General features: G+C 35.9%; 5 protein-coding genes and 1 pseudogene across 5 annotated transcripts; 3 read left to right on the top strand and 3 right to left on the bottom strand.

The window, feature by feature from the left end:
- Positions 1–5,712: 5,712 nt before the first annotated feature.
- On the top strand, positions 5,713–6,854 carry LOC104744032 (putative F-box protein At1g50880 pseudogene; annotated as a pseudogene).
- A 174-nt stretch (positions 6,855–7,028) lies between these two features.
- Positions 7,029–11,734, bottom strand: LOC104744034 (TORTIFOLIA1-like protein 1). The gene is made up of 6 exons (XM_087482936.1): positions 10,468–11,734; positions 9,894–10,085; positions 8,342–8,995; positions 8,153–8,258; positions 7,450–8,051; positions 7,029–7,357 (listed from the first exon to the last, which is right to left on the bottom strand). The coding sequence occupies exons 1-6, from the start codon at positions 11,179–11,181 to the stop codon at positions 7,160–7,162; spliced, it is 2,466 nt and encodes an 821-aa protein (XP_087339062.1). The 5' UTR covers positions 11,182–11,734; the 3' UTR covers positions 7,029–7,159.
- A 202-nt stretch (positions 11,735–11,936) lies between these two features.
- LOC104742612 (protein LHCP TRANSLOCATION DEFECT) lies at positions 11,937–13,147 on the top strand. The gene is made up of 2 exons (XM_010463631.3): positions 11,937–12,490; positions 12,756–13,147. Exons 1-2 carry the CDS (start codon positions 12,215–12,217, stop codon positions 13,011–13,013), a joined length of 534 nt encoding a protein of 177 aa, XP_010461933.1. The 5' UTR covers positions 11,937–12,214; the 3' UTR covers positions 13,014–13,147.
- On the bottom strand, positions 12,664–15,728 carry LOC104742611 (uncharacterized). The gene is made up of 9 exons (XM_010463630.3): positions 15,402–15,728; positions 15,190–15,302; positions 15,029–15,107; positions 14,874–14,902; positions 14,699–14,792; positions 14,442–14,531; positions 14,148–14,346; positions 13,721–13,909; positions 12,664–13,458 (listed from the first exon to the last, which is right to left on the bottom strand). Exons 1-9 carry the CDS (start codon positions 15,549–15,551, stop codon positions 13,085–13,087), a joined length of 1,317 nt encoding a protein of 438 aa, XP_010461932.1. The 5' UTR covers positions 15,552–15,728; the 3' UTR covers positions 12,664–13,084.
- A 5,190-nt stretch (positions 15,729–20,918) lies between these two features.
- Positions 20,919–21,893, top strand: LOC104742613 (uncharacterized). The gene is made up of 3 exons (XM_010463632.2): positions 20,919–21,384; positions 21,474–21,536; positions 21,634–21,893. Exons 1-3 carry the CDS (start codon positions 20,992–20,994, stop codon positions 21,760–21,762), a joined length of 585 nt encoding a protein of 194 aa, XP_010461934.1. The 5' UTR covers positions 20,919–20,991; the 3' UTR covers positions 21,763–21,893.
- On the bottom strand, positions 21,856–24,344 carry LOC104742615 (electron transfer flavoprotein subunit alpha, mitochondrial). The gene is made up of 8 exons (XM_010463634.3): positions 23,905–24,344; positions 23,412–23,594; positions 23,113–23,324; positions 22,867–23,030; positions 22,627–22,785; positions 22,465–22,517; positions 22,232–22,372; positions 21,856–22,144 (listed from the first exon to the last, which is right to left on the bottom strand). The coding sequence occupies exons 1-8, from the start codon at positions 23,992–23,994 to the stop codon at positions 22,067–22,069; spliced, it is 1,080 nt and encodes a 359-aa protein (XP_010461936.1). The 5' UTR covers positions 23,995–24,344; the 3' UTR covers positions 21,856–22,066.
- Positions 24,345–24,423: the final 79 nt, after the last annotated feature.

The raw sequence follows: 24,423 nt of genomic DNA on the forward strand, positions 1-24,423 counted from the left end.
AAAAAAGTCTATTTCTTATGAAATTTGGAAATCTTCTCCTATGGTGATTAGGAAGTTTTGATGGATATATAAGGAGGTGTTGGGCACACGTCCTAGAGAGGCAAGAGAGCTGAGGCATAAAGATAAATCCTAGAAAGCTTTCTGTGTTTGTGTGCAACTTAGTTTTGTGGTTTGGTGCTTGTGTTGTTCAAGCTTATTTGTTCGTCTGTGTGGCGTTTGTATGAAGGTTGCTCCAGAGTGTTGGAGATCTGAAGTTTAGCCTCAGGGGGAGTTTAGCCCAAGGTTAGGTTATCTTGGTTTGAATCTAGGCTTGATGTGAGTTTAGTTAAGGATAGAGATTTATCCTTAAGATTTCATGTTATAGAACAAAGCGGTGAATTAAGAGGGTTGTGCTTGATTTACGCGTTTGCGAATAGGTTGTATTTGCTTTCTTGTTCTAGTGAAATCGAAATCTGGACGTAGTCCCAGGGAGTAGGAAAAACCGAACCTCGTTAACAAAGTTATTTTGTTATTTACTTTCTGCACTTTATTATTGCCTCATCTGCATTTATAAGTGGTATCAGAACGGGTTCTCGATAGAGATTCAGTCTAGTTTCGGGTAGATCAAGGGTGAGGGTAGTTCAGGGAGTAAGGCAGAGCTTTGAATCAGTTGTGATGTCTTCATACAGAGAAGGCACGTCTAAGACAAGACCACTGTTGTTTGATTCATCGAATTATAGATATTGGAAGGTTCGTATGCAAGCGTTTATTAGTAACCTTGATGAAGATTGCTGGAATTCGATTGAGCTTGGTTGGGAGCCCCCTAAATTCGTGGATGATAAAAGAGTTGAGTGTCTTAAGCCAAGAGATAAGTGGACTACTGCAGAGAAAAAGCTATCAAGTTGTAATTCAACGGCCAAGACAACAATTTACAATGCTATTGATTCAAGCCACTTCAAGTTAATTTATCAATGTGTATCAGCTCAAAAAGCATGGAAGTCATTGGAGAATATGTTTGAGGGTACTTCAAGTGTTAAGAGAACAAAGTTGGATATGTTGGCATCACAATTTGAGAATCTAAGGATGAAAGAAAAGGAAACTGTGGCTGAGTTTAGTGCTAAGTTATGTAATATATCTAATGAGGCTTTTGCTCTTGGAAAGTAGTACAAAGACATAAAGCTTGTGAAGAAGCTGAAGCGTTCGTTGCCTGCAAAATTTGAGTCAAAAATTTCTGCAGTTGAAGAAGCTCATAATTTAGATGAGATGGCTTTTGATGAGTTTGTTGGGATTCTTAAAGCTTTCGAATTAAGCAAAGCATATGTATCTGAAGGAGTTAAGAAGAAAGATGATGAAGTTAAGGAAGCAATAAAAAAGGAAGTTGACATTGGAGTAGCTCTTAAGGTATCATCTTGTGAAGATTCAATGACTATGTTATCAAGACAATTTGCTAAATTTCTGAAGCGTAAGGGCGAAGAGAAGAAAAGTAGAATGGGTGAAGAGATGAAGACTTCATTAAAGAATGTTCAATGTTTTTAATGCAAAGGATATAGTCATGTACGGTCTGATTGTGCCAATATACAAAAGCACAAGAAGAAGGCTATGAATTTTGTTACTAGTGATTCTAAAACTGATTCAGATGAAGAAGAAGATCTGAAGAATTTTGTGGCGTTTACAACTTTTTAAGATAGTTCTGAATCAGCGTCTGCAACAGTGTCTGCAACTGCTTCTGAATCTACAGCAAAACCTGCAACTGCAACAGAGCATGAGTCTGAGAGTGATAGTGATTCAGAGGATATGATCTATGAAGAACTTGGTAAGAATTATGATAACTTGTATGCACATTGGCTTAAGGTAATTGATGAAAATTCAGTTTTGATTAAGGAGAAGCTCGAGTTAGAGGCTAAAGTCGTTGAAGCAGAGAAACATGCAATAGAGAAGGGAGAAGAAGTATTACAAGTTAAAGTGCAACTTAAAGAAACTCAAAAGAATTTGAGGATGCTTAATAATGGTACAAAGAAGTTGGATCATATTCTGAGTATTGGCAAGACAGATAAGTGCGGCCTTGGATATGAAGGAAAAGTTTCAAAATCGGATCTGGTGTTTGTTTCAAGTGGAAAAATCATGTCTGCTTCAAAGCGTACTTCAGAGACTGCTACTGAGGCTGCTTCAGAGACGGTGTTTGTGAAAGAACGTGGTACAAAAATTTCTGAATTGCAAAATGCACCTAGACAAGTTTTTCGACATGTTTGTCATCATTGTAGTGTTGTTGGGCATATTCGGCCAAAATGTTTCAGATTGTTGAGAGAGAGGAACCGCATGGAGAATGCTTTTGATGTAAGGTTTCATGGTCCTACATGTTATCATTGTGGAGTTCAAGGACATATTAAGAAAAACTGTTTCAAGTTCATTCAAGAGGTTAACTATCGAGGTCTAAGGCGCAACAAGATTTGGGTTAGAAAAAATGATTTCTATGGAGGTGGTGTACTAGGTTATCAACCGCGTATTGTAAAGCGGGAGAATTTTCCAATTAGTTTTTGACCATGTTGTGACTCATTCAGGGGGAGAATGAAGATGTGTCTAGTGATGTTGTTTAGGTGTTTGGACTGATGAGTTCACAAGCATAGTCAAAAAGGGGGAGGATGAAGATGTATTGGTATTTCTAAAGTAGTGTCTGTGTGATTCAAGATGTGATACAGGATTGCTGTTGTTTTATGTGCGTGAGAAGTTTCTAGAAGGCTTGAGAAGACAATATTGAAGGACGGTTTGACGATGAATTGAAGAGGAAAACTACTATTTCTTTGGTTGATTAAATTGGAGTTTTACAAGGAAAAGGAAAATATCAAAAAGAAAAAAGTCTATTTCTTATGAAATTTGGAAATCTTCTCCTATGGTGATTAGGAAGTTTTGATGGATATATAAGGAGGTGTTGGGCACATGTTCTAGAGAGGCAAGAGAGCTGAGGCATAAAGATAAATCCTAGAGAGTTTTATGTGTTTGTGTGCAACTTAGTTTTGCGGTTTGGTGCTTGTATTGTTCAAGCTTATTTGTTCGTCGGTGTGGCGTTTGTGTGAAGGTTGCTTCAGAGTGTTGGAGATCTGAAGTCTAGGCTCAGGGGGAGTTTAGCCCAATGTTAGGTTATCTTGGTTTGAATCTAGGCTCGGTGTGAGTTTAGTTAAGGATAGAGATTTATCCTTAAGATTTCATGTTATAGAACGGAGCGGTGAATTAAGAGGGTTGTGCTTGATTTACGCGTTTGCGAATAGGTTGTATTTGCTTTCTTGTTCTAGTGAAATCGAAATCTGGACGTGGTCCCGAGGAGTAGGAAAAACCGAACCTCATTAACAAAGTTCTTTTGTTATTTATTTTTTGCACTTTATTATTGCCTCATCCGCATTTACATATGCATGCCTCGTGCTCGTGGTAAAGCTTTTGATGAGTGTGTCGAGTTGTAGATAATTGGGATCAGCTAAAAAAACATGGAGAACCATCAAAATCAACAATAAGCATCTTCCTGTTCGATCGTTACAATAACGGGCGATGCATCAACGGTGTTCTTTATTATAAAGCCAGCCTTGATCAATGTTGACATTATAAGAGCATTACCATCGGTAAAATGAGCTTTCAAATTATATTTTAATGTAATAATATTATTTAATTTATATTTTGTTTGTTTTTAAAAAATCAATCAATCAAATGAAGACATATAATATAAAGAGGTCCCAGGGTATCTACAAAAATCTCGGGAGAGACCTTGGATCTCTTTCTTTCTCCATCTTTTTATTACTTTTTTGTTGTTTATTGTCTTGACATTCACTAATATATGACCGATGGCCATGTTCTAATGAGTTTTGATGTCGTCTGGAAAATTCCATGTTACAGAAATGCCATGGGTTAATCCGTGTTGGGGTAAGCTAATACCTTATGAAGGTAAGTTAGCTTGTGTCAATTATACCACGAACAACAACGCGGATATCACATTGTGGTTTTTGGAGGACGCTACCAAACATAAATGGTTGTGCAAACACTTTACTGATCCATATTATCAGCTTTTGAATGAAACTTGCAGATACATGGTATCACTGATGATGGTGAGTTTATTTATTTACCTTACGTTCTGAACCCGTTTTGTATTTTATATCATGATCCGGAGAAAAAGAGCTCTAGAAAGGACTCGTGGATGCTGAATTTAGGCGCAGTAATGGACTTGGAAACACACTTATACATCCGGTCCATTCTTGCCTCAACATTGAGAGTCTCTTGTCTTTGTAACATTTGATTGTTTTTTTTTTTCCCTTTTGAAACTAATTGTTCTTTTGTGATTTAATAATAGTAAGCAATATTGCAAAACATAATGCACTAAGGAGCACCATTCTTATACTTTTTTTGAAGTTTAAGATAATTATATAAGTATATGATCAGATGTATAGTAGCTTTCATTGACTCAAAAGTACCAAATGTATTCAATGTGTTTTTTTGGTGATTCACAAGTGAAAGAATCATATATCTGTACAATGAAATGTTTTCCAAACATTCTACGGGTCACAAAGTAGTGTGCATGCCGTATGATTATAGAGAATCCGATGATCAGTGTAGGGTTTTATCTTTGGGACCAGCTCAAGAACAATAGAGAGCTGTCAAAACCAACTACAAGCACAGCCCTTTCACTGGCAATCGCACAGAAGGTTATGGACACTGCACATGCGTCAATGGTGTCCTATATTTTCTAGCCAATATTTAATAATGATCGGGTTATAATGAGGTTCCATGTAAGATCTGAAAAGTTTGACGATGCAATGAAATTACCATGGGAGGATAAGTATTGGCCTGTGATGATGGTATCTAATCAAGGAAGGTTAGTATGTATTGGCTCCACCCATGACAGTGTTTCATTGTGGGTTTTGAATGATGCAAAATAACTCGAATGGTCGAATCATATCTTGTTACCTCTTTCTCACTATGTTCGGGGTTTGAAAAACAAGTTCAAACTATAGGTATCACTGGTGATAGTGAATTGATTTATGTACCAAGGACGGAGCTCAAATCTGATCTTCATATCATATATATTAATCCAAATGACAAAGACGTTTCGAGTACAATGGGATTGCAAATTATGATTTTCGACAACGCTATGGACTTGGAGAGAGACCCCTGCGTGGGATCCAATATTTCCCCAATCACATGGAAACCTTCACATCTTGATAATTTTGTTTTCTCTTCACACACTTTATTCATGCAGCTTTTATCATTTTTGTTAATTAATCTTTAGATCTCTTTACAATTTAGTTGTAATCTTCTGGCTATTTTCATATGTTTATGACTCTATATCCAGTTGTTATAATTACCAAAAAAAAATTGTGATCTTTGAGTAAAATAATTTACAAAGTGAGCTGTCAAAAAAAAATTACAAAATATGAATGCACATGGGAACATTAAGCATATATAGATTCAAAAAACCAAATTAATGTTTAAGTTTCTAACATTTAAAGGTTCCAAGTTGTATTTTCAATCTAGCTCCAATATCGTAGTTCGGTTTTTAATTTGTTGTTGTTATTCATGCTAATCTTGTCATTATCGTTCCGTTCCAATTTAATCATAAATCTCCGAAAGGATAATAATAATGTCTTTGGTTTTTTTTTTTTGTTACTTTATTTTGAAAAAAAAAAGAGAGTATATCACAGTTTGTTAGGGTTCCCATATATATAAGAGAACGAATTATAGGGGTTTAAGCAAAAGATGGAGCAATCACGAGAAGAGAAAATGAGAAAAATCGAGAAAAGCAGGTCATCGCCATCAATTCCTCTGGATGTAACGTCGAAGATACTTTCAAAGCTGCCAGCAAAATCAGTTTTGAGATCTCGTTGCGTTTCGAAGCAATGGTCCTCGATCAGCACCGATCCATATTTCATTAGCAACATGTTTCCAAAGCAGTCTTCATCGAGTCTTCTACTCTTGTTCAAAACAAAAGGAAAGCTGTTTGTTTTCTCCATTCAGAACCCGAACGAGCCTGATCAGCAAGTGGATAGTTATCAAATGAAATACCCTAAGTACTGTCGCTTCTCCTTCACGGAATCTGTCCAGGGCTTGATCTGCTTCCGGAGAGCAGCAACACCCGTCATTTGGAACCCTACCTTTAGAAAGTTCTCAACCTTGCCCAAACCCAAAACCACCTGGAAGGGTATAGCAGTGTTTTTAGGATACGATCCCGTGGCGTATGAACACAAAGTAGTGTCCATGCCTCGTGATAAAGCTTCTGATGAGTGTCGGGTTCTTACGTTAACAGGATCAGCTACAAAAAAATGGAGAAGCATTAAGATCAACCATAAGCATCAACCTTTTATTGGATTTTTAAATGGCAATGATGGGCGATGCATCAACGGTGTTGTATATTATAAAGCCAGCCTTGACAAATCCAATGTTGGCGTTATAATGAGTTTTGATGTCAGGTCTGAAAAGTTCCATGATGTGATAGAAATGCCATGGGGTAATAAATGGTGGGGTAAGCTTATACCTTATGAAGGTAAGTTAGCTTGTGTTGGTCTTAACACGAACCATACGAAAATCACACTTTGGGTTTTGGAGGATGCTAAATGGTTGTGCAAACACTATACTATTCCATTTTTTGAATCATCCTGCGGAATAATTGGTATCACTGATGATGGTGAGTTTGTTTTTGTACCAATATACAGTCTCCAATCGTTTTATATTATATATTATGATCCGGAGAAAAAGAGCTCCAGAAAAGTCGAATTCAAAGGAGTCGCGGGTGCTGACTTTATGCTCAGTAATGGACTTGGAAACGGACATCTATATCGGTTACATACTTGCTTTAACATTGAGAGTCTCTTGCCTTTGTAACAACATTTGATCTTTTTCTTTTTCTTTTTTTTTCCTATGGAACTTTAAGGTTAATTATATTTTTGTTTTGTTTTGTTTTTGTCGAATAATTTTATCGTTCCTTACGTAGGATTTCTATCTCATTACTAATGTCCTTTTGTGATTTAATAGTAAGCAATATTGCAAACCATAAAATGCACTAAGGAGCACCATTATTTTATATGATCAGATGTATAGTTGCTTTCATTGACTCAAAAGTATCATATTCAATGTTTATTTTTTTAGTGCTTCACAAGTGTAAGAATAATCATATATCTGTACAATGAAAAATGTCTTCCAAACATTCCTACGGGTCAAAATGTTGGAGCTCGATGGTCCAGTTAGATGCTAACTGGACCAAAAGATGGTCGGTAGCTAGACCTTCCCAGTCCTCTGGAGGATCTGTTGTCGACGAAGCTTCATGTAGATTCGACAATAGCTCCTTCTTTAACTCTAACGGTATTTCTATAAAGTCTGCTCCATTTTCTACACTTACTTCCAGCAGCTGATAGATTAATTAATTACGATCAGGTTAATTCAAAAAGTTCTGAGGTAAAAACATGAATCTTGGTAAGAAAAAATGAAGAATTTTGTTACCTGTTGAATCCAAGATAGACAGATATCAAACAGAGTATGATCCATGAGAAACTGTGTAATAGAATGGATAGCCTCGTTTCCAATATCACTCGAGAGTTGATCAAGAACAGGACCGGTCTTGTCCATTAACTTGACAAGCAAATGATCGTCTCCGGTAGATAATACCTCAGCAAATGCAGAGTCGGTGTCACCAACTCGGAGTGCGTGCATCGCATTGCTCCAACTAGTCCAGATAAGGTCTCCCTTTTGTCCTCCACGTTCATCATCATCTTCGTCCATTATTGCTTCTGCTTGGGGAATAGATACTCGCCTATTCCTTGACGTTCCACAGTCTTCTCCAGCCACACGTATTGCTTCAAGCGTAGCTTCATCTTTTGATGCTTGCCATACACTTCTAGCAGAAGGTCCTTCACCTAGTCTTATGGGTACAGAGCTTTTGTCCCAAGCTCTTCTGCTGTTACCTGAATGCTCAGAGTCCGAAGGACCAGTGCCATGTGTCCTTCTTGTACTGGCCTGAGTGTTTCTAGAAAAATCTCCATTCTTAGAACTATCCCATCCATTTGCATCAGACCTCCATGATGCTGCCGCCTTTCCCCTCGCACCTGAAGATAATTTAAGTTTTGGTGACTAATAAATATCTTTCTTCAAATGGACTCAACAAGTTGCAGTTGTTTAACTGGGGAGATCAAGCAGTTTTACTTACCTGATTGTATGGAAATTTCTCTTGACATCTCTTCTACAATCCTCTCAAGACCTCTAACACGGTTCTCCAAACTTATCATGCCGTCGTGTGAACCACCCATGAAATCCTGCAATGGTAAAGGAGTTCACCTTTTAAGAGTGAAACTTCTTCAAACCAAATAACTATATTGATTTGAAATCAAAACAGTACCTGCAACATATTCATTATGTGGGTTTGTTGTCTCTCCAAGTGCAATAACTGTCTCTGTAAAGGTGGCCAATTCCCTCTGTTTTCAGATGCCTCTGCCTGGATTACTTCGGTTTGATCCCCATCTCTCAACCGTGATTCGCCTCCGTTCATTCTTTCATCAACCCATTTTTCTCTTGCAAAGTCTCCAAAATGTCTTTGTTTGGGATGGACACCAGCTGTTCTGCACAAACCTTTTGACCTACTCCTCGAGACTGAAGTATTGCCATCTGATTCATCCTCTGTGTTTGAGTTCGACGAATTCATTTGTCTACAGGGAAGAATAACTTCAACTGGCATATCATCAGAACCTCTTTTCTCCAGTTTCTGGAAAAACTCTGGGTTAAGATCTTTGCCAGTCAATCGAGGTGCTTTTTTCCTCAAAATGAGAACTGCTTTTGAAATGGAATCTGAATTACTGCTCAAACCATCAGAAGAGCCTCGAATCACCATCCCTGCTCCGTCGCTTGCTAATGAATCAGTTTCTCCATTCCTTTCTAATATACACTGCTCAGATGACACATCCTTCTGTTCGTCAGATGTTCGAGCTTCACCTTTTCCAGCAATATTCTTCCAGACGTTTAGTGCTTCGGACAAGCTTTCTCTAACAGGTTTTATCTGCACGCCATAGGAAATATAGTCACTTTTCAGAATGATGCAAGAAATGTCGGAAAAAGTATGTAATCCATAGAGAAGACCCAGTAGATTTGTAGATTATAAAGAACATCCGCAATTACTATTACTATCCAAGTCTAGCTTGTATACCTTTGGCACTGTTTAGTTGATCAGAAAAATTAAACACGGCTAACACGATTAGCTTACTTATAAGGTTCTAAAGACAAGGAGAGAGCTATTTTATCATAACCATTAGAGCAGTGTTCGAAAAAGCGTTCTAGGCGTCCGCCTCCGCCCCGTCTAGTGCTAGGCACTATAACGCCGCTTAGACGACCGCTTTAATTTAGTATCATCATTTTAATGTATTTTTAAAATTTTAATTGCACAAATTTAAAATTTATAAGGTTTATTTCTATAAACATAATTATAAATGTTTAATATATTGTTTAAAATGAATTGAAATAATGTTTTTTTCTATTATTTTGTTTTTGATTTTATATTTTTATTATTCTTATACATATTTTGTATAATTATGCATATAATATCAGATATATATTAATTTATAATGTAAACGCCTAAACCGCCTAAAATCGCCTAGATTCCAATTAGGCGTTCTAGGCGCTAGGCGTTGGATCACGGCCTAGTTAACGCCTAGTGCTTTCTTGAACATTGCATTAGAGTAATCTGCATTTCTTTTCCTGGTGTCAATCTCCTTTCTAACCTTAGATATTGGCAAATGATTCCTCTTCCAGGAAGATCTCAAGAAAAAAACCCATAGCTATGCTAAGAGTTATAAGCTAAGATGGTAAATCCACAAAAAAGTATAAAGTCGTTTCTTTACAGAGATTCACGTGACTGTAAGAACATAATTTTACTGAAAAGAAACGAAATTGGAGTGTACCTTATCAAAGCGACAGGCTTCAAGAGCTGTAAGAGTGGAATCTGTTTTGTCTGCAACCAAACTGCTAGAATGGATGGCCAAGGAGATTAAGACATCAGAAGCTGCTTTACGAGTAACCCAATTAGTACATCCAAGGCACTCGTGAATGCTGTGTAGCAGTGATGCCACACTCTGTGGTGCAATGGCTCCAACCTGCAACAATTTCATAGCTCAAAATATTTAATCAATAGAGAAGACCCAGTAGATTTGACCACCAAGCAGATCAGAGATGAACAATGAACTTTAGACACATAAAGGTTTGCTTTCATCTCATTTCTCTAGTAAAGGAGACCAAAACATAGCTTATCTCTTAGTCCAGTGCCACAAAAACATTTCTAGATTACATAAATCAAGATTCCAAAAGTCTGAGCACACCCCTTCGGGCCCTTCCCAATCTTCTTAGCATAGAAACAGAAGTAGCCAAAACTAGAGACGAAGCACAAACTAAAAGCAGCTGAACATTTCAAGCAAGGGAATCTTAATCGAAGTTAAAAAAAGGCATTGTACTTTTTGATAAAAACCACAATGCACAAACCTGGGACAAGCTTCCAACAACAGGCAAGAGTGAAGCCTTAGTAATGTAATTGGGGCTATTCAAAAGCTTGGAGATTCTAGGGCATAGTTTTTGAAAAGCAGCAACGGGAGGCTGATCGGTAACTGAATCCACCATCTTCCCCATACAAATCGCAGCACCAGATTGTAAGCTTTTGTTCTGCTCCGCCATTGCTTCAAACAAGGGTTTAGCAAATAGCCCAACCAACGAAGAAGAAGACCCATTTCCATCATCCTTCTCCTTGAGAAACTGCGCAGAGAGAGAGCCAATCGCGTCGCGACAAGCGTCGCGTACACCGTTATCAGCGTCCTTGAGACGCTTAACGATGTGAGAGATGATTTTGGCGAGCTGAGAAGAGGAGAGATCGGAGTAAGTGAGGCAGAGAAAGGAGAGGAGCCGTATCGATTCTCTCTTGACCGGAGCTTTAGGATCGGAGAAGGAATCGAAGAGACAATGGAGAAGCACGGGGAGGAGGATATCGGGAGAATCGGAGACGGAGAGGACTGTTTTCTCGAGATCATCAACGGCAATCTGATAAGTGTCGCGATCACCGAGACGAGAGAGAGAGGTTAAGATCCTCTGTTTTAATTCCACCGTTGCTGAGTGTGACGAGACAGCGACGGAGGATCTGACGGAGAAGGAAGATGGATTTGAAGAAGGTTTCATTGAAGGTTTCGTAAAGGATGGTGATCGCATTGGATGATGTGAAGAAGAAATAGATCAGAAGGAAGAAGAACTGAAGACGTTTGGTTTATTCCGGCGACGTTGCTAATATTTTTTCTGTTGGGGAGGAGTCTTGACTCTTGAGAGAGTGGAGACCACGTCTTTGCCATGTCATTGCTTCGTTGGTTTTATTTTTTTATCCAGAAAATATTCCATTTTTATATTTAGTTTTAAGCCAATCACAAAAGCTTAAAGACTTTGAATTAGATTGCGAATAAATGGAGGTTTTCTTTTTCTTTTTTTTTTTTTTTGGGTCAAAACCTTAAATCTTGGAATGATCAAATATATTTTCAAAAATGTATCTATCAGTCTAATAAGTTATTAGCAAGATGATAATAAACTTTTGTTTTGACAATTTACATTCATCATCTCAATCGATATATATGAAGTGTTTATCATGTCTACTGTTAGAAATGTACAACAAAAGATTAAGAAAAAAACTTCATTTTTGCATTCAAAGTTACATGTTTAAATTGATGGTCTAATTTGCATAGATCAATGATGTTGATTTTGATGATATGGGTGGATATTGCCTCATACCCTATAGAGCAAATTTAATGGGAACAAATTACCAAATATTTAACTTTAGTTTTGAACTAATAAATTTAAGTTTTATTAGAAATCCAAAAATAAAATATCTACTTAAAGAGAAAAAAAATCAAAGTAAGAAAAAATATATATTTGTTTTTTAAATAATCAAAAGTTTGACTATGAGATTTTTTAGTTTTAAACACAAAAGTGTTGTTGACAAAAAACAAAAAAAAAAACACAAAAAGGGTTGTCATTCAGCACCCAATAATGATTGTTAAGAAGAAAAAAAATAGATTGCTTTGAAACTATTTTTTTCTTGGTTGTCACAAAAAAAAGGAAAAAAAAAACAGTATCTCAAATCTAACGGTGTAAATTAATCAAAATATTATTTATTGTCTTTTTTAGATAAAAGGGAGAAATGAGTGGATAATAAAACCACTGACTCTGTTTTGCTGTTGAAAGCATCAAGAGAGCCATGGCTTCTTCTTCTATCTCTTTCTCCTGCGCACCTTCTTTGCCCACCTCACTCTTCTCCACCACTTCTTCTTCTTCTTCCCCAAGGCTGCTCTCCTCTCGGTTTCTCGGTACCCGATACTTGAAGCTTCAGATCCGACCAGCCAGACTCGGTCCCTCCAACGGGTCAAGAACAACCTGTTGGTTCAAGTTTGGCAAGAACGGTGTCGATGCTGAAAATGCCGGAATCTATGGCAGTCAGTCTCGTGACGACTTTGACAGAGACGACGTTGAACAGGTTTTTCTTATTTTGGACTCGAATCAAATTGGTTTATAATTTTTACGAGGAAGAGCCTTAGGCTGGATTCTGATGAATCATTGATGCATCTGTGGAAACTTATTAATCAAATTCTCCACTTTGGTTCTTGAATCATGATCTCGAACACAAACGCAAATGCCAACTTCTTTGAATTGTAAAGAAAACAGTGAACGAATATATTATTTAACAAACATTTGATCTTATGTGTAATAATAAATGTTATGTTCTTGATGTGTTTTTGCAGTATTTCAACTACATGGGAATGCTTGCGGTAGAAGGTACCTATTCAAAGATGGAAGCTCTTCTTAACCTAAACATTCATCCAGTCGATATCTTGTTGCTGTTAGCCGCTACAGAAGGTGACAGACCTAAGATCGAGGAGCTTCTCAGAGCCGGTGCTGATTGCTCAGTCAAGGATGGTGATGGAAGAACTGCTATAGACAGAGCCAGCAGCGAAGAGATCCGTGACTTGATCCTTAATTACACTGCTCAAAAGGCTTGACTCCGCAGCTTGGTATTAACCCAAAGGAACCACATAAGTTGTGTTCTTGGGGTTTGAAATGTTTGCGTTTGCTAGAACAAACTGTCTTTCTGGGTTCCGCGGACGAATAGATTATAAAATCCATCTTCTTCCTTTTTGTCTTTCTCGCCTGTTTCTTGTTTCTTCTTTGGGGGTTCCTCTATGGTGCTTTGAGTTATTGCAGAGGAAGGTCTTTTCACGGGTAGAAACGCCACCTTGGTTGCTCTGCAACTCGCTTTTTTTGTGTCTGTGTTAACTTTGACCGGGCTCACGGGATTTGTAGATTTATCATTGGGTTGTTCTGAATCTTCTGTTTGGGATTCATTGTTAGTCTTGGAAGAAACTACTTCAGCAATGGGGGCCGAACACTCTGTAGCAGTAACTTCACCGTTTTTGTCTGCTCCCATCAGAGGAGGAGGGATATCTTCTGCAATTGGACAATGAAGTCAAAAGCAAACTCTGTCAGTGAAGTACAAAACAAAGTTCTGTATTTTGTCACTAGGCCCTTAACAATAAAAACCAATCTAAAAGCAAAACTATCTAACCTGTAAGCCCTTGAAACACTAAAACCATAAAGACTAAAACAAGTATAAGCCTACGTAATCGATTGGTGCTATGTACATAACCAGCATACGGTGTAGGGAAACCAAAGATAAACAGCCAAGCAGTGACCCTTTAGAGATTCTTACCTCCAAGAGTAGAAGCAAACGTATGATACTGAACTGAACACGGGATAGTTACAGGATCTTCTGGGTTTTCTGAATCTTCTGGTTGCATCGCATTATCAGTCTTGGACGAAGCTGCTTCAGCAATGGGAGAAGAACTTTCCCTCACAGTAACACCATCGTTGTCTGCATCAAGCAAAGGAGAGAGATCTTCTGCAAGTGGGAGAATTCAATCGGAAACACAAATTATTTAGTTAGTTACAAATAACATAGAAATTTTGGATCTTGCAACACTTTAGCCATCTAAACCAAAACTCTATAGGCAGAATTCTACACAAGTATGAGACAAGTGAGTGGTTCTCTCTAGATCTAGGTAGTAAGAACATAACCAGCATTGGAACTTGGAAACGAAAAAGGAACAACCATATAGTAATTCTGTGAAATTTCTTACCCCCAAGAGAAGACACGGATGTTTGATACTGTACCAAAGAATCCCTCGTAGTAGCATCCTCTGACACGTTTTCCTTTATAGGTTTACTACTCTGGTTCTGTAATGTCTCGAGTAAGACATATTTATCAGTCTTCCATACACAATTCAACATGGTGATGCTCATGCACTCTTCTTCCTTTGGATAGAACTCGCGGAACACCTGTATTCATTCCAATAGAGAACACAGAGTTAACTGACGTGATCATTGAACTATGTAAGAAATAAACTAAAGGCACCAAAGAAGCTTTGACCAACCTCAACCCCATCCTGTGCTATCTTCACAGACTGTTTCTTCAGGGATGTAGAGGTTACCGAATTGAAAACTGAAACAGCATCAAGTAATATCTGCAGGAAACCATATAGATAAAGAAATTAAGCACATTATGCACATTATAACTACAATAACATCAATCACAGTGTGTGCCTATCAGATCATAGACTGGAGAAACTGCCAACAATGTTCTTTTTAGTTCTGTTTGGATTAGGCAGAACGAAAATAAAAGTGAACTTACTTGTTGAACTAACACTCTGAGACGTGCAAGCAGCGCCAAAAATGTCACAGAAAATCCTACGAAAAATGAACGAGCTAGCAGAGTAGATATCCCACTGTAGAACAAATATCATAAACCAAATGCGATTAGGTCCAAGAAAGTACACAAAGAGTTGAACTCATGAGTCAATTAATACCTAGCAGCCTTTAAGATGGGTTCAGTCATCTGCAACAAACACAATGATGAGTCAGAACACTCAGAAATCAATTTCACATGTTTGAGCTGGTATATGAACAAAGCTCGTTTATCTCTACCCGAGCAACAAAAGAAAGCTCCATAAGAAGAGCATACCTGTGAGAGTAAATGAAGAGTTCCACGAAGTCGTTCCAAGACATTTGGTTTCCCAGTATCACATTTTTTCAACTTCAAGCTACACATAACCCCAAAAATGAAGCTCTTTATTACAACATTCTCATAAAGCAGTAAGATTCTAGAAAGAGAGAAGCGCATACCTCTCCAAAACATGAATCTTCTGTTTACTAATTTTCCCAGAAATAACATGAAAGCAAGGTCTCAGTATACCCTCCATGTTTGCTGTTCGTAAAATTCTCAAATCCCTTCTCACCTGAGAAGCAATCAAAACAAAAACAAAAAAATCGATTTTGATAAAATTGAACTCCACCCAAAAACAAGAGAATCGAAGAGGAGAACGAGAAAGACATACCTTGAGAAGGTATTGGAAATAGGAGCATCTCCGATGCTGGTTCTTATTCTTGTAAACCATTCTGTCGAACACAGCGTGCTCAAGTTCGAGCTGACTAAGCTGACTCTTCAGCTTCTCCTCTAGAGCTTTGACTTGTGTATCATCATCCATGGAGTTTTACACTTCTTCCAGTAAAGTTAATGGATCTTTCAATGCAAATTTTGATGAAATTTCTCTAATTCGAACAAGACGAATTTAGGGTTTTGTGTTCTTTAAAACCCTTTTGTTTAATTAAGCTCTGCGCTGCCGCTATATAATAAAGTTTCAATTTTGTTTAGGAACGACGATGCTCAAGAAGAACCAGCCCTAAACCAACAATTAAATCGAATCGATTCAAAGCCGGTTTATTTCTAAACCAAAAGAGACATTAGATTTGGACTCATGAGAGATCCTCTCTCAGTCTCTCTGTCATCAAGACATGGACACATATATTCTTTTGTAACTGGATCATAGTTATTTTTTTAGTAAATCATATTTTACATAGTTTAGAATATCAATTAAATATTTTCTATTTTATTACTTTTTAAATATATTTTTAAAAGTCAGTGAATAAAATTATCTATAAATCAACTCTATTATGCATAATTTAAATTATATTTTTAATATTATTTTAATTAATACTTCTTCCTTTCAAAATATAGGATATTTTAGCTAAAAAAACACATATTAAAAAATGACTACTTTTAAATTTTTTAACCAATCATAAACAAGAATGCATAATATAAAATATGAAATTAATCTAAAAGTTGCATAGAAACTTGAAATCATCTTATATTATGAAACAAAAATATTTCTCTAAAACATCCTCTATTATGAAACGGAGAGAGTATTACTTAAGATTAATTTAAAATATTTTTCCAATACATTATTTTAGTTACTACAATAATAAATTATTTAAAAAACAGAGATTTAAAAAATTAATTTTATTTTTATAAGTTTATATCATGTAGTTTTATGCTTAATAGTATTTAACGGAATCAGGAAGGCAAACACCAATCATCAGAGAAGGTTCAAAGTCCAAAAACTAGTCTTTGAGAAATGTCAAGCTCCAAAACCTTCATGATGTCTACAAGCTGTTTTTGGATGACAATCGTGATTATGGGTTCAAGGAATCTACACTAGCTTCGAGTTTCCGTGATGATGTGGGCTTGTCACAGGATTGTCCTAAGGCAACCAGGCTCTTGAACCGGCATCATGTAGGGAAGGTTGTGGGTAGTCTTCAACTTCCACTTCCTTCTCACGATCAGTGCTTCTAGATCCAGGTAAATTTGTTTTCTTTTTAAAAAGATTTTTAAAAAACTATATTGGAGTTTGGTTAAGTTGGTTAGTAGTGGTTGTTTACATATTCAGATTAGACGGGTCATCAGGATGACCTCTCTACTTTTAGATCCACGTAAATTTGTTTTTTTCTTAAAAAAAGTTTAAAAAGTTTATATTGGAGTTTGGTTAGGTTGGTCAGCTAGTAGTGCATGTTTACATATTCGGATTGCCATGACCTCTATGCTTCTAGATCCAGGTTCTCTAGTTGTTACATCATATTCTAGGAACGAGGTACATATTCGAATTGTTTGGAGGTTGTTTTCAGTTCCGCAAACAGAAGCAAAAGATTGAGAATTTTTAATCAATAGTTAACAGTTCTAAATATGTTTGTAACTGTTTGTTTCTTATTAGTGCTAGGAAAATTGATATTCTCTCGACTCTAATCAAGGAGACAAATCCTATAGAACTTATTTGGATATGCCGCATCATTCTCAAAGGCAAATTTGCTTCTTTTTTCTTTTTTCTTTTTTCTCTCTCTCTCTCTTTCTTTTTTGTACATTCAGGGATTCTAATTTGTTGACAATTTATATATATACAGATTTGAATTTGGGAATTAGCAAGAAGATCATTTTGGAGGAGTTTGCTAAGGTTGGTTTCAAACGTCCACTTTGATTTAAGTCCCTCTTGTATTTTGATTTAAGATCCAATGATGAATCCAGTATTTGATGAATCATCTTTCAGCGTTGTATTTTGATTTAAGACCCTCGTGTATTTTATCGCTAATTTTATGCTAAATGAGTAAATGTGTTTCGGTTACAATTTGTAAACCAAAACTGGTGTTTCTGTTCCGGTTTTATTTTCCAATGCAATTTTTATCCAAACATTGCTACATTTAACTATTGGATTGTCTAAAGATAAGCCTTTCTTTGCCTTATAGAAAGGTAGGCTCTGATCATCATAGTGGATATATTGTGATTTGCAATGTTTTTAAAACCGGACCGGAAGGTGAACCGGTCAGACCGGTTGAACCACATGTCAATTAGTTTATTGGGTTGTTTACATTTTATAAATATAACATCTACTTTTTTTATAAATATATGAACAAAACATACATAATAAAGTACTAAACAACTATAATTAAACTTTTAAATGATTAGATAAAATAACTAAGTGATTTATCTATAAATAACAACATTTAATTTTAATTTGGTTTGAGTTTGAAGTGTGATAAAAATAAAATATTTTAATTTGATACTGACCCGTTGGTCCGACCCAACGATCCGACCACTTGTTCACGGGTTTTTAGCGGATTCTTTTGGTTTTTTGCGGGGTTTTAGTTGCCCGGTTTTTAGAAGTAACCCGGACCGGAATGTTTACCGGATTGCGGGTGAAAGAAAGGCTTTGTAAACTGTTTATATGTTTTTAGTTTCTTGCGACATCTATAACTTGATAAACTCGAAACCATCAATCGATAATCGATATCAACTGCAAGGTAGAATGAATAGTAACATACTAACATTTACATTATTACCATATGGGATGGATCGGATGATAGAAATATAAATTAGTTTTAATTAATGGAAAACCAATCGGGTTGACAAGAAACTAAACCGTATTCAGATTTTTTTTTTATCTCTCGACAAAAATTGTAAAGACAAAAGCAAAACATAACACAATGGTGAATTAGTGATTCTGAAAATTACCCACGGTAGGATTAAAATTTTTAATTTAAAACTGAGGACAAATTCAGCAATTACGCTATTAAGGATGTGTTAAGTGAAGTTCATACTCTTTTTGGTAACAAGTATTGTTGTTGGTACTAGTCGTAATGGTCTTTTTAATCATCATAGATTCATAAACTAACTTAGCCTGTTCGGTTGAATCTTATACATTCATGATTGATACTTGTCATTTTGTATTTTATTCTTTACGAAATATTTAACTTTTTTCTTCGTAAAAGACCTCTTGCGGAAAGATATTGCGTAAGCACACTAATGTGATGGACGATATTGCGCAAGCACACTGTTTTAAAAGATCTGAACTTAAAATACATCAGTCGACAAATGGAGAATTGTTATTTTAAATAATCTGTTTGATAAACCAAAATTGGAGAATCTTATAATAAATGTTGTTTTCTTTCTAGTTTCCACATAGTTTTGATCATGTAATTCATATACTTGCTACATTCTAATTTTAGAGTGTTATAAAGAAGTTGATTTTATGAACATACTTCTTTTAAATGAAACCCCATTTTAGCTTACGTAAATGATATATATCATCGTAAGATAAAAATTTGTTTTCTATTCTGTTTTAGGTTTTTTAATTCTTTGTTAAAAGGAGAAATATATTATATATGTCGTTCGTTTCCGATAAATTATAACTATTTAGTAGCATCATCTATGAACTAGAGAGTAGATGACATGTGTGTAAAGAAATTAGAAATCAAATGATTTTTAAGAGACGGCCAAATACAAAAATTAATGTTTCGAGAGAGTACTTGGTTCTTACTTCTTGAAATAAATAATTTTTGGTCAATGATCAAGACATGTAATTCGTGGGGAAGTGGTAATAAAGATTCAACGAGAATGTGGATTATAACGTGGCAAGCAGGCGAAAATAGTCGTCACTTAATTTTAAAAACACTTAATAACTAATTGAATAAATGAAACGTGATGAAGGTAATAGTGAGGTTAAGGCCAAATAACAAAAAAAAAGCGACGTATATAACTAATACATGGTTAGTTTATCTAAATCAATGGTTTGTATATAATATAGTTGGTCCACGATTCTTGAACCTTTTGAGTCCGGCAAGACAATTTCATAAAAAAAATACTTTGGATTGAACAGAATATATAGTTAGATGTAATACATATTGGATTTAAGTAAAATAGCTTGATGTAACACCTCTTGTATTTTTGGGTTGTTAATACCATCATCCAAGATGTGAAATGTGTGAACTGAATTTAGTTTTTTATCTAATGAATATAAAGTACCCATTCTTCGTAATTTTAATTAGATGACGCAAAAATGTATGACGTTAGACGATGCGTATGAATGTTAAGGTGTCGAAATTTTGACCTAGATTAGATTTAGTCATTGTGAAAAAGAAGATTTGATGATAATGATGTTAATATGTGGTTGCCACTAGCGAATATTCATAGCTACTTATCGTGTGATTTATCAAAAGAGTTGTATATATCTATGTAAGAGATATATACAAGTAATTTAGGAGAGATGCTATAGTCACATAGAGTATGATGGTTGGTATGTAGTTTACGATTTTATCCAGAAAACTAAATGATAATAGTTCAATGATTACCAACTTAATTTGTTGCGTGAACATGGTATGGATTCTAAAAAAATAACAGAAATGCTCGTGTAAATAATCTAGTTATATATAAAGTATACCAATGATCTAAAGATATACAAACTAGTAATATATAACCCAGAGTATTTTTCAGGTATTGATCATGGACTTTTAACCATTAAGATGTCAGCTATTTTAAAATTCTCAGATAATTTCGATGTCAATGAGTGAATCTTGTTGATGAATTAGGTCACGGCTTAAAATATGCATCTCTTTTATAAACGAAATCGAACATTATTGACAGTGCACTTTTTTTTTGGTTGAGTTTTATAATGATAATATAATATAATCTGAGAAGGATTAGAGTTAGCAAACTCACTTAGAGAACAAGGAGAAATGTGAAACGTGCACAATCACACATTATCCACTAACCCACAAGAAGGCCGACCACTTTCCCTCCTTTTCTTGTTCTTGCACATCAAGCAAACCAAACTACCTTGTACAATCAATTTGAGTCCTAAGATTATTTGATTGTTTATGCAAATAAAAATTACTACAATTACAAATTTTTTGGTATAATATTTTTTACAGAATTATAAAAATTTCAGATGTACGTAAAGACAAATGTTTCCCCAAACGCAAGCAAATATATCTCTTGTTGTAATGAATCTTGTGATCCTTTAGTTTTCCTAATTAAAGAAGTGTACATATGCCATTTTTTTTGTCAAACAAAGTACATAAGATCCGTAACTAGTTGATGTATAAAACTAAACAAATATTAAAAAGAAATAAAAATATATTAAAAAACAAAAAGGACAAACGGACCAAAATGTGCCACACCTCCAACTTCCATGATCTAAACACCTTGGCCTTTACTATATAAATGAGAGCCTATTCTATAACACAATCATTTGCCAAAGAAAAGTCTCATCAGCTTCATCACATTACACAACTCTCTTTTACATATACCCCCAAACACTTCAAATGGAGAACTCCTGCGTGAGACAAAGAGTATTCTCCAATCACCAAATCCGAACGATACACGAAGAAGAAGATCAAGAAGAGAGTAGTTGGATAGTCTACTTTGAAGATATTGATCACGACGATGATTCAATGGTGGAGACCGAAGAAGAAGAAATGAGTCATTATTACGATAATGATTCCTCTATGATCTCGGACGCTGCATCTCCTGTCCGCACCACAAAGATTAATAATGTTGTTCGTCGAAAGGCCACCAACATTAATACAAACCCTAAAAAGAGACGAATCATTCATCAACACAAAGAAGAAGAAGGCGAACAACAACAACAACAACAAAAAGGAGAGGAAGAAGAAGATGAAGAAGACACAGCTTCTTCTCCTTCTAATAAAACCAAGGTTAGATACATATATATGACTGTTTCTTAATTTGTTGTTTTTGTTAGATATAGTTTTCTAACATTTGTTTTCTTTTTGGGTTTATTTAGGGTTTCTTTGTATTGGATGGAGCGGAAGATAATGGAAAATTCACGGACAATGTTACATCCGAGGTAATAAGAAACATTTGTTGCATGAAACTGATATTTTTCATCAAAAGTAGATTTTAATTTGGACTAACATACATTGTATCTTTGGTGAATTTTATAGGAGAAAGGATGCATAACAGAGACAGGATCGAAGATAAACGAAGTTATGAATGAAGAATTCTCTGCGGAACTGAAGAAGAGAGGACTTTGTGTAGTTCCTTTGTCCATGTTATCTAACCTTATTGCTTGATGATTCTTTTTTATTTTATTTTTAACTGTTGTCATTATTTTTTATTCTTCTGATTCTTTTATGTAAAATTGTTACTATTATTAACAAATTGTATAGAGAAATCGAATTTCATATTGGAAAGTTAAAACACTCTTGCTTTTGTTTGTCAGATTCGTGAGACACAGATTATGACAAAGTTTCTTCAGACCGTTTTATTATTACAGTTTTGATATGTACACATTACTTCTTACTATGGTCTGCACCTGAAAAACTACAGAGAGTCTTAGGAGATGATTACAGAGACATGTTTCGGTTTCTCGGGTTCTCATTTCTTTTCGGGAAGCTTCTCCAGCAACTCTGGTATCACTTCGAAAAGATCTCCAACAAGACCATAGTCAGCAACCTACAATTTCATAGCCAATCCTTTTAGCATACAGTTTGGTTCTAACTTAAATTTACCGAGAAGAAGGCTCTCTATTATGTTTGTTACCTGGAAAATAGGTGCATCCGCGTCTTTATTAACCGCGACAATCACCTTCGAATCCTTAATTCCAGCTAAGTGTTGAATGGCTCCTGAAACACCAAACGCCATGTATAGCTCTGGAGCTACTATTTTACCAGTTTGTCCCACCTGACAAATACACACCAACAACCAAACTCTTGTTGGATTTCAAAAGCCGTTAAACAGAAGGAAAAACCAAAGCAAAGATCCAAAAATGTTACCTGAAGATCATTAGGAACATATCCAGCATCAACAGCAGCACGAGTTGCACCAACTGTACAAACAAACCGTTATATATGTATGCACATTTTGAAAGCAAACTCATTGAAGAGAAACAGATTACCACATACTCATTGGTGATTAGGATAAGCATATATACTAACCTGCTCCACCAAGTTTTTCTGCAAGCTTCTCAATCATTTTAAAATTCTCAACACTCTTCAACGCTCTTCCACCAGTTATCACAACACGCGCACTTCCAAGATCAGGCCGTTCTGTATCCTGAGTTGAACGTCCCACGTATCTAGATTTGCTGGCAGAGTCTGCAATGGGGAATTGAAAACTCAGTTTCTTAAAAACGAAACCAAAGTTTTAGAACAGGAATGCACAAGCACTAAACGAACCTTCTTTGAAGTTTGAGAGATCAATCTGAGAGATAATAGCTTTCTTTGACTCGGACTCTGCTATAATTGGAGTGACAGGAAAAGATGTCGATCTAATAGTCAACATACATGGACCAGCACCAGTATAACGGACTGTACACAAAGCGTTTCCCGCATATATAGGCCTGACACAGATTAAAAAGCTAAGTTTCAGTTCAGCAACACACATCATGGATCCAATGAGAACAAGAGAGAGTGGGAATGTACCTGATAAACTGATCGGATCCTAAGATTTTGACAACATCAGTAATAGGAGAAACATCTAAAAGAGCAGCGACACGGGGTAATAGGTTCTTGCCAAATGAACTCGAGGAAGCAAGGATGTGGGAGTAATCTCCTTGTTGCCGAACAAAGTCAACCAATTTAGCCCAAGGTTCAGCTAGTGGATACTCAAACTTATCAGAATCAGCAACTAGTACCTACAAAAGTACCAACATTGAGAGACCACACTTAAAAACAGAAAAGCACATGAAGAAAATGAGAATGTAGTAGTAGTTTCAGTTCACCTTGGAAACAGAAGGATGACAAGATGCAGCTTGAGCAGCAGCTTCTTGTAGAGAAGAACCAGAACCAGCCAATAACAAAGAGATTGGAGAATCCTCACCCAAAGAATTAGCTGCAACTACTGTACTGATTGTCTGAGGTTTGATAGAACCACCCTCATGTTCAGCTAGAATCAGAGTGCTTATCTACATGCCAACATACACAACACACAATGAACAAGAAGAATATATAAAGAAGCTTCACAAATTGGCTATTTCAAAACAACACTTGAGCAATAATTAAAAAAAAGTTGTCCTTTTTATTCTCCAAGACTTTGAAATCAACACAAAGACTGATACTTTACAATTTCGAATTCATTTATCCAATATGAAAAAATAGGAAACTACTAAATCGAGCTTCGGGGGCAACGAAAACAAGACAAGGGAGTGGAAGAATCGATTTCAGGGGAAAAAGTTCGAACAGAGGGTAAAATGGGTAGGAGAGTAAAGATCATACGCATCGAGAGAGGTTAGTGATGGATCGAGGAGCATAAGAGGCGACGAACTTGTTCTTCCACAGAGCTCTCAGTAGAACAGCTCTCGTCATCGTTTCCGTCTTCTGATTGGTTTCTCCATCAGATTGACAAATCAAAAGACAAAAGAAAGAGAACGAAACTTATATAAAACGACGACGTTTACTAATCAAAGCCAATATGTTTTTTTTTTTTGTTTTTTTTGGAAGGATTTATTTTTAATTTTTTTTGACCTGAGAGGATTAGTCAAAAGATCAAAAGCTGATTACATACTTCATTTCCATTTGTAGTGAGATGATATGATTCCATATTTCACAAAATTGAAAATTCCATATTTTTATAGTGTGATGATTCTTTCCTATATATATAGATATGATCTAAATCTAATAGAGAACAGAAAGAACAAAAAAAAAATCGAAACTTTAAATGATGAAAAATCCGTTTTGTTGAAGTCTTGAAGATTTGGCTTAGTGGGATCACGAGACGGCCTTAGGAACAGAACC

The sequence above is a fragment of the Camelina sativa genome, chromosome 14 (assembly GCF_030686135.1).
Source record: "Camelina sativa cultivar CO46 ecotype springtype chromosome 14, ASM3068613v1".
NCBI lineage: Eukaryota > Viridiplantae > Streptophyta > Magnoliopsida > Brassicales > Brassicaceae > Camelina > Camelina sativa.

Excerpts from the sequence above, each read along its gene's own strand:
- LOC104744034 (XM_087482936.1), bottom strand. The coding sequence starts at position 11,181 with ATGCGATCACCATCCTTTACGAAACCTTCAATGAAACCTTCTTCAAAT. Across the intron at positions 10,086-10,467 it reads TTGTTGGAAGCTTGTCCCAG|GTTGGAGCCATTGCACCACA; the intron begins GTTTGTGCATTG and ends AAATTGTTGCAG. Across the intron at positions 7,358-7,449 it reads GTCTATCTTGGATTCAACAG|CTGCTGGAAGTAAGTGTAGA; the intron begins GTAACAAAATTC and ends TTAATCTATCAG.
- LOC104742612 (XM_010463631.3), top strand. The coding sequence starts at position 12,215 with ATGGCTTCTTCTTCTATCTCTTTCTCCTGCGCACCTTCTTTGCCCACC. Across the intron at positions 12,491-12,755 it reads ACAGAGACGACGTTGAACAG|TATTTCAACTACATGGGAAT; the intron begins GTTTTTCTTATT and ends GTGTTTTTGCAG.
- LOC104742611 (XM_010463630.3), bottom strand. The coding sequence starts at position 15,551 with ATGGATGATGATACACAAGTCAAAGCTCTAGAGGAGAAGCTGAAGAGT. Across the intron at positions 15,303-15,401 it reads ATTTCCAATACCTTCTCAAG|GTGAGAAGGGATTTGAGAAT; the intron begins GTATGTCTTTCT and ends ATTGCTTCTCAG. Across the intron at positions 14,532-14,698 it reads TCAGAGTGTTAGTTCAACAA|ATATTACTTGATGCTGTTTC; the intron begins GTAAGTTCACTT and ends GGTTTCCTGCAG.
- LOC104742613 (XM_010463632.2), top strand. The coding sequence starts at position 20,992 with ATGGAGAACTCCTGCGTGAGACAAAGAGTATTCTCCAATCACCAAATC. Across the intron at positions 21,385-21,473 it reads CTCCTTCTAATAAAACCAAG|GGTTTCTTTGTATTGGATGG; the intron begins GTTAGATACATA and ends GGGTTTATTTAG. Across the intron at positions 21,537-21,633 it reads CGGACAATGTTACATCCGAG|GAGAAAGGATGCATAACAGA; the intron begins GTAATAAGAAAC and ends TGAATTTTATAG.
- LOC104742615 (XM_010463634.3), bottom strand. The coding sequence starts at position 23,994 with ATGACGAGAGCTGTTCTACTGAGAGCTCTGTGGAAGAACAAGTTCGTC. Across the intron at positions 23,031-23,112 it reads GGATCCGATCAGTTTATCAG|GCCTATATATGCGGGAAACG; the intron begins GTACATTCCCAC and ends AATCTGTGTCAG. Across the intron at positions 22,373-22,464 it reads ATGTTCCTAATGATCTTCAG|GTGGGACAAACTGGTAAAAT; the intron begins GTAACATTTTTG and ends TGTATTTGTCAG.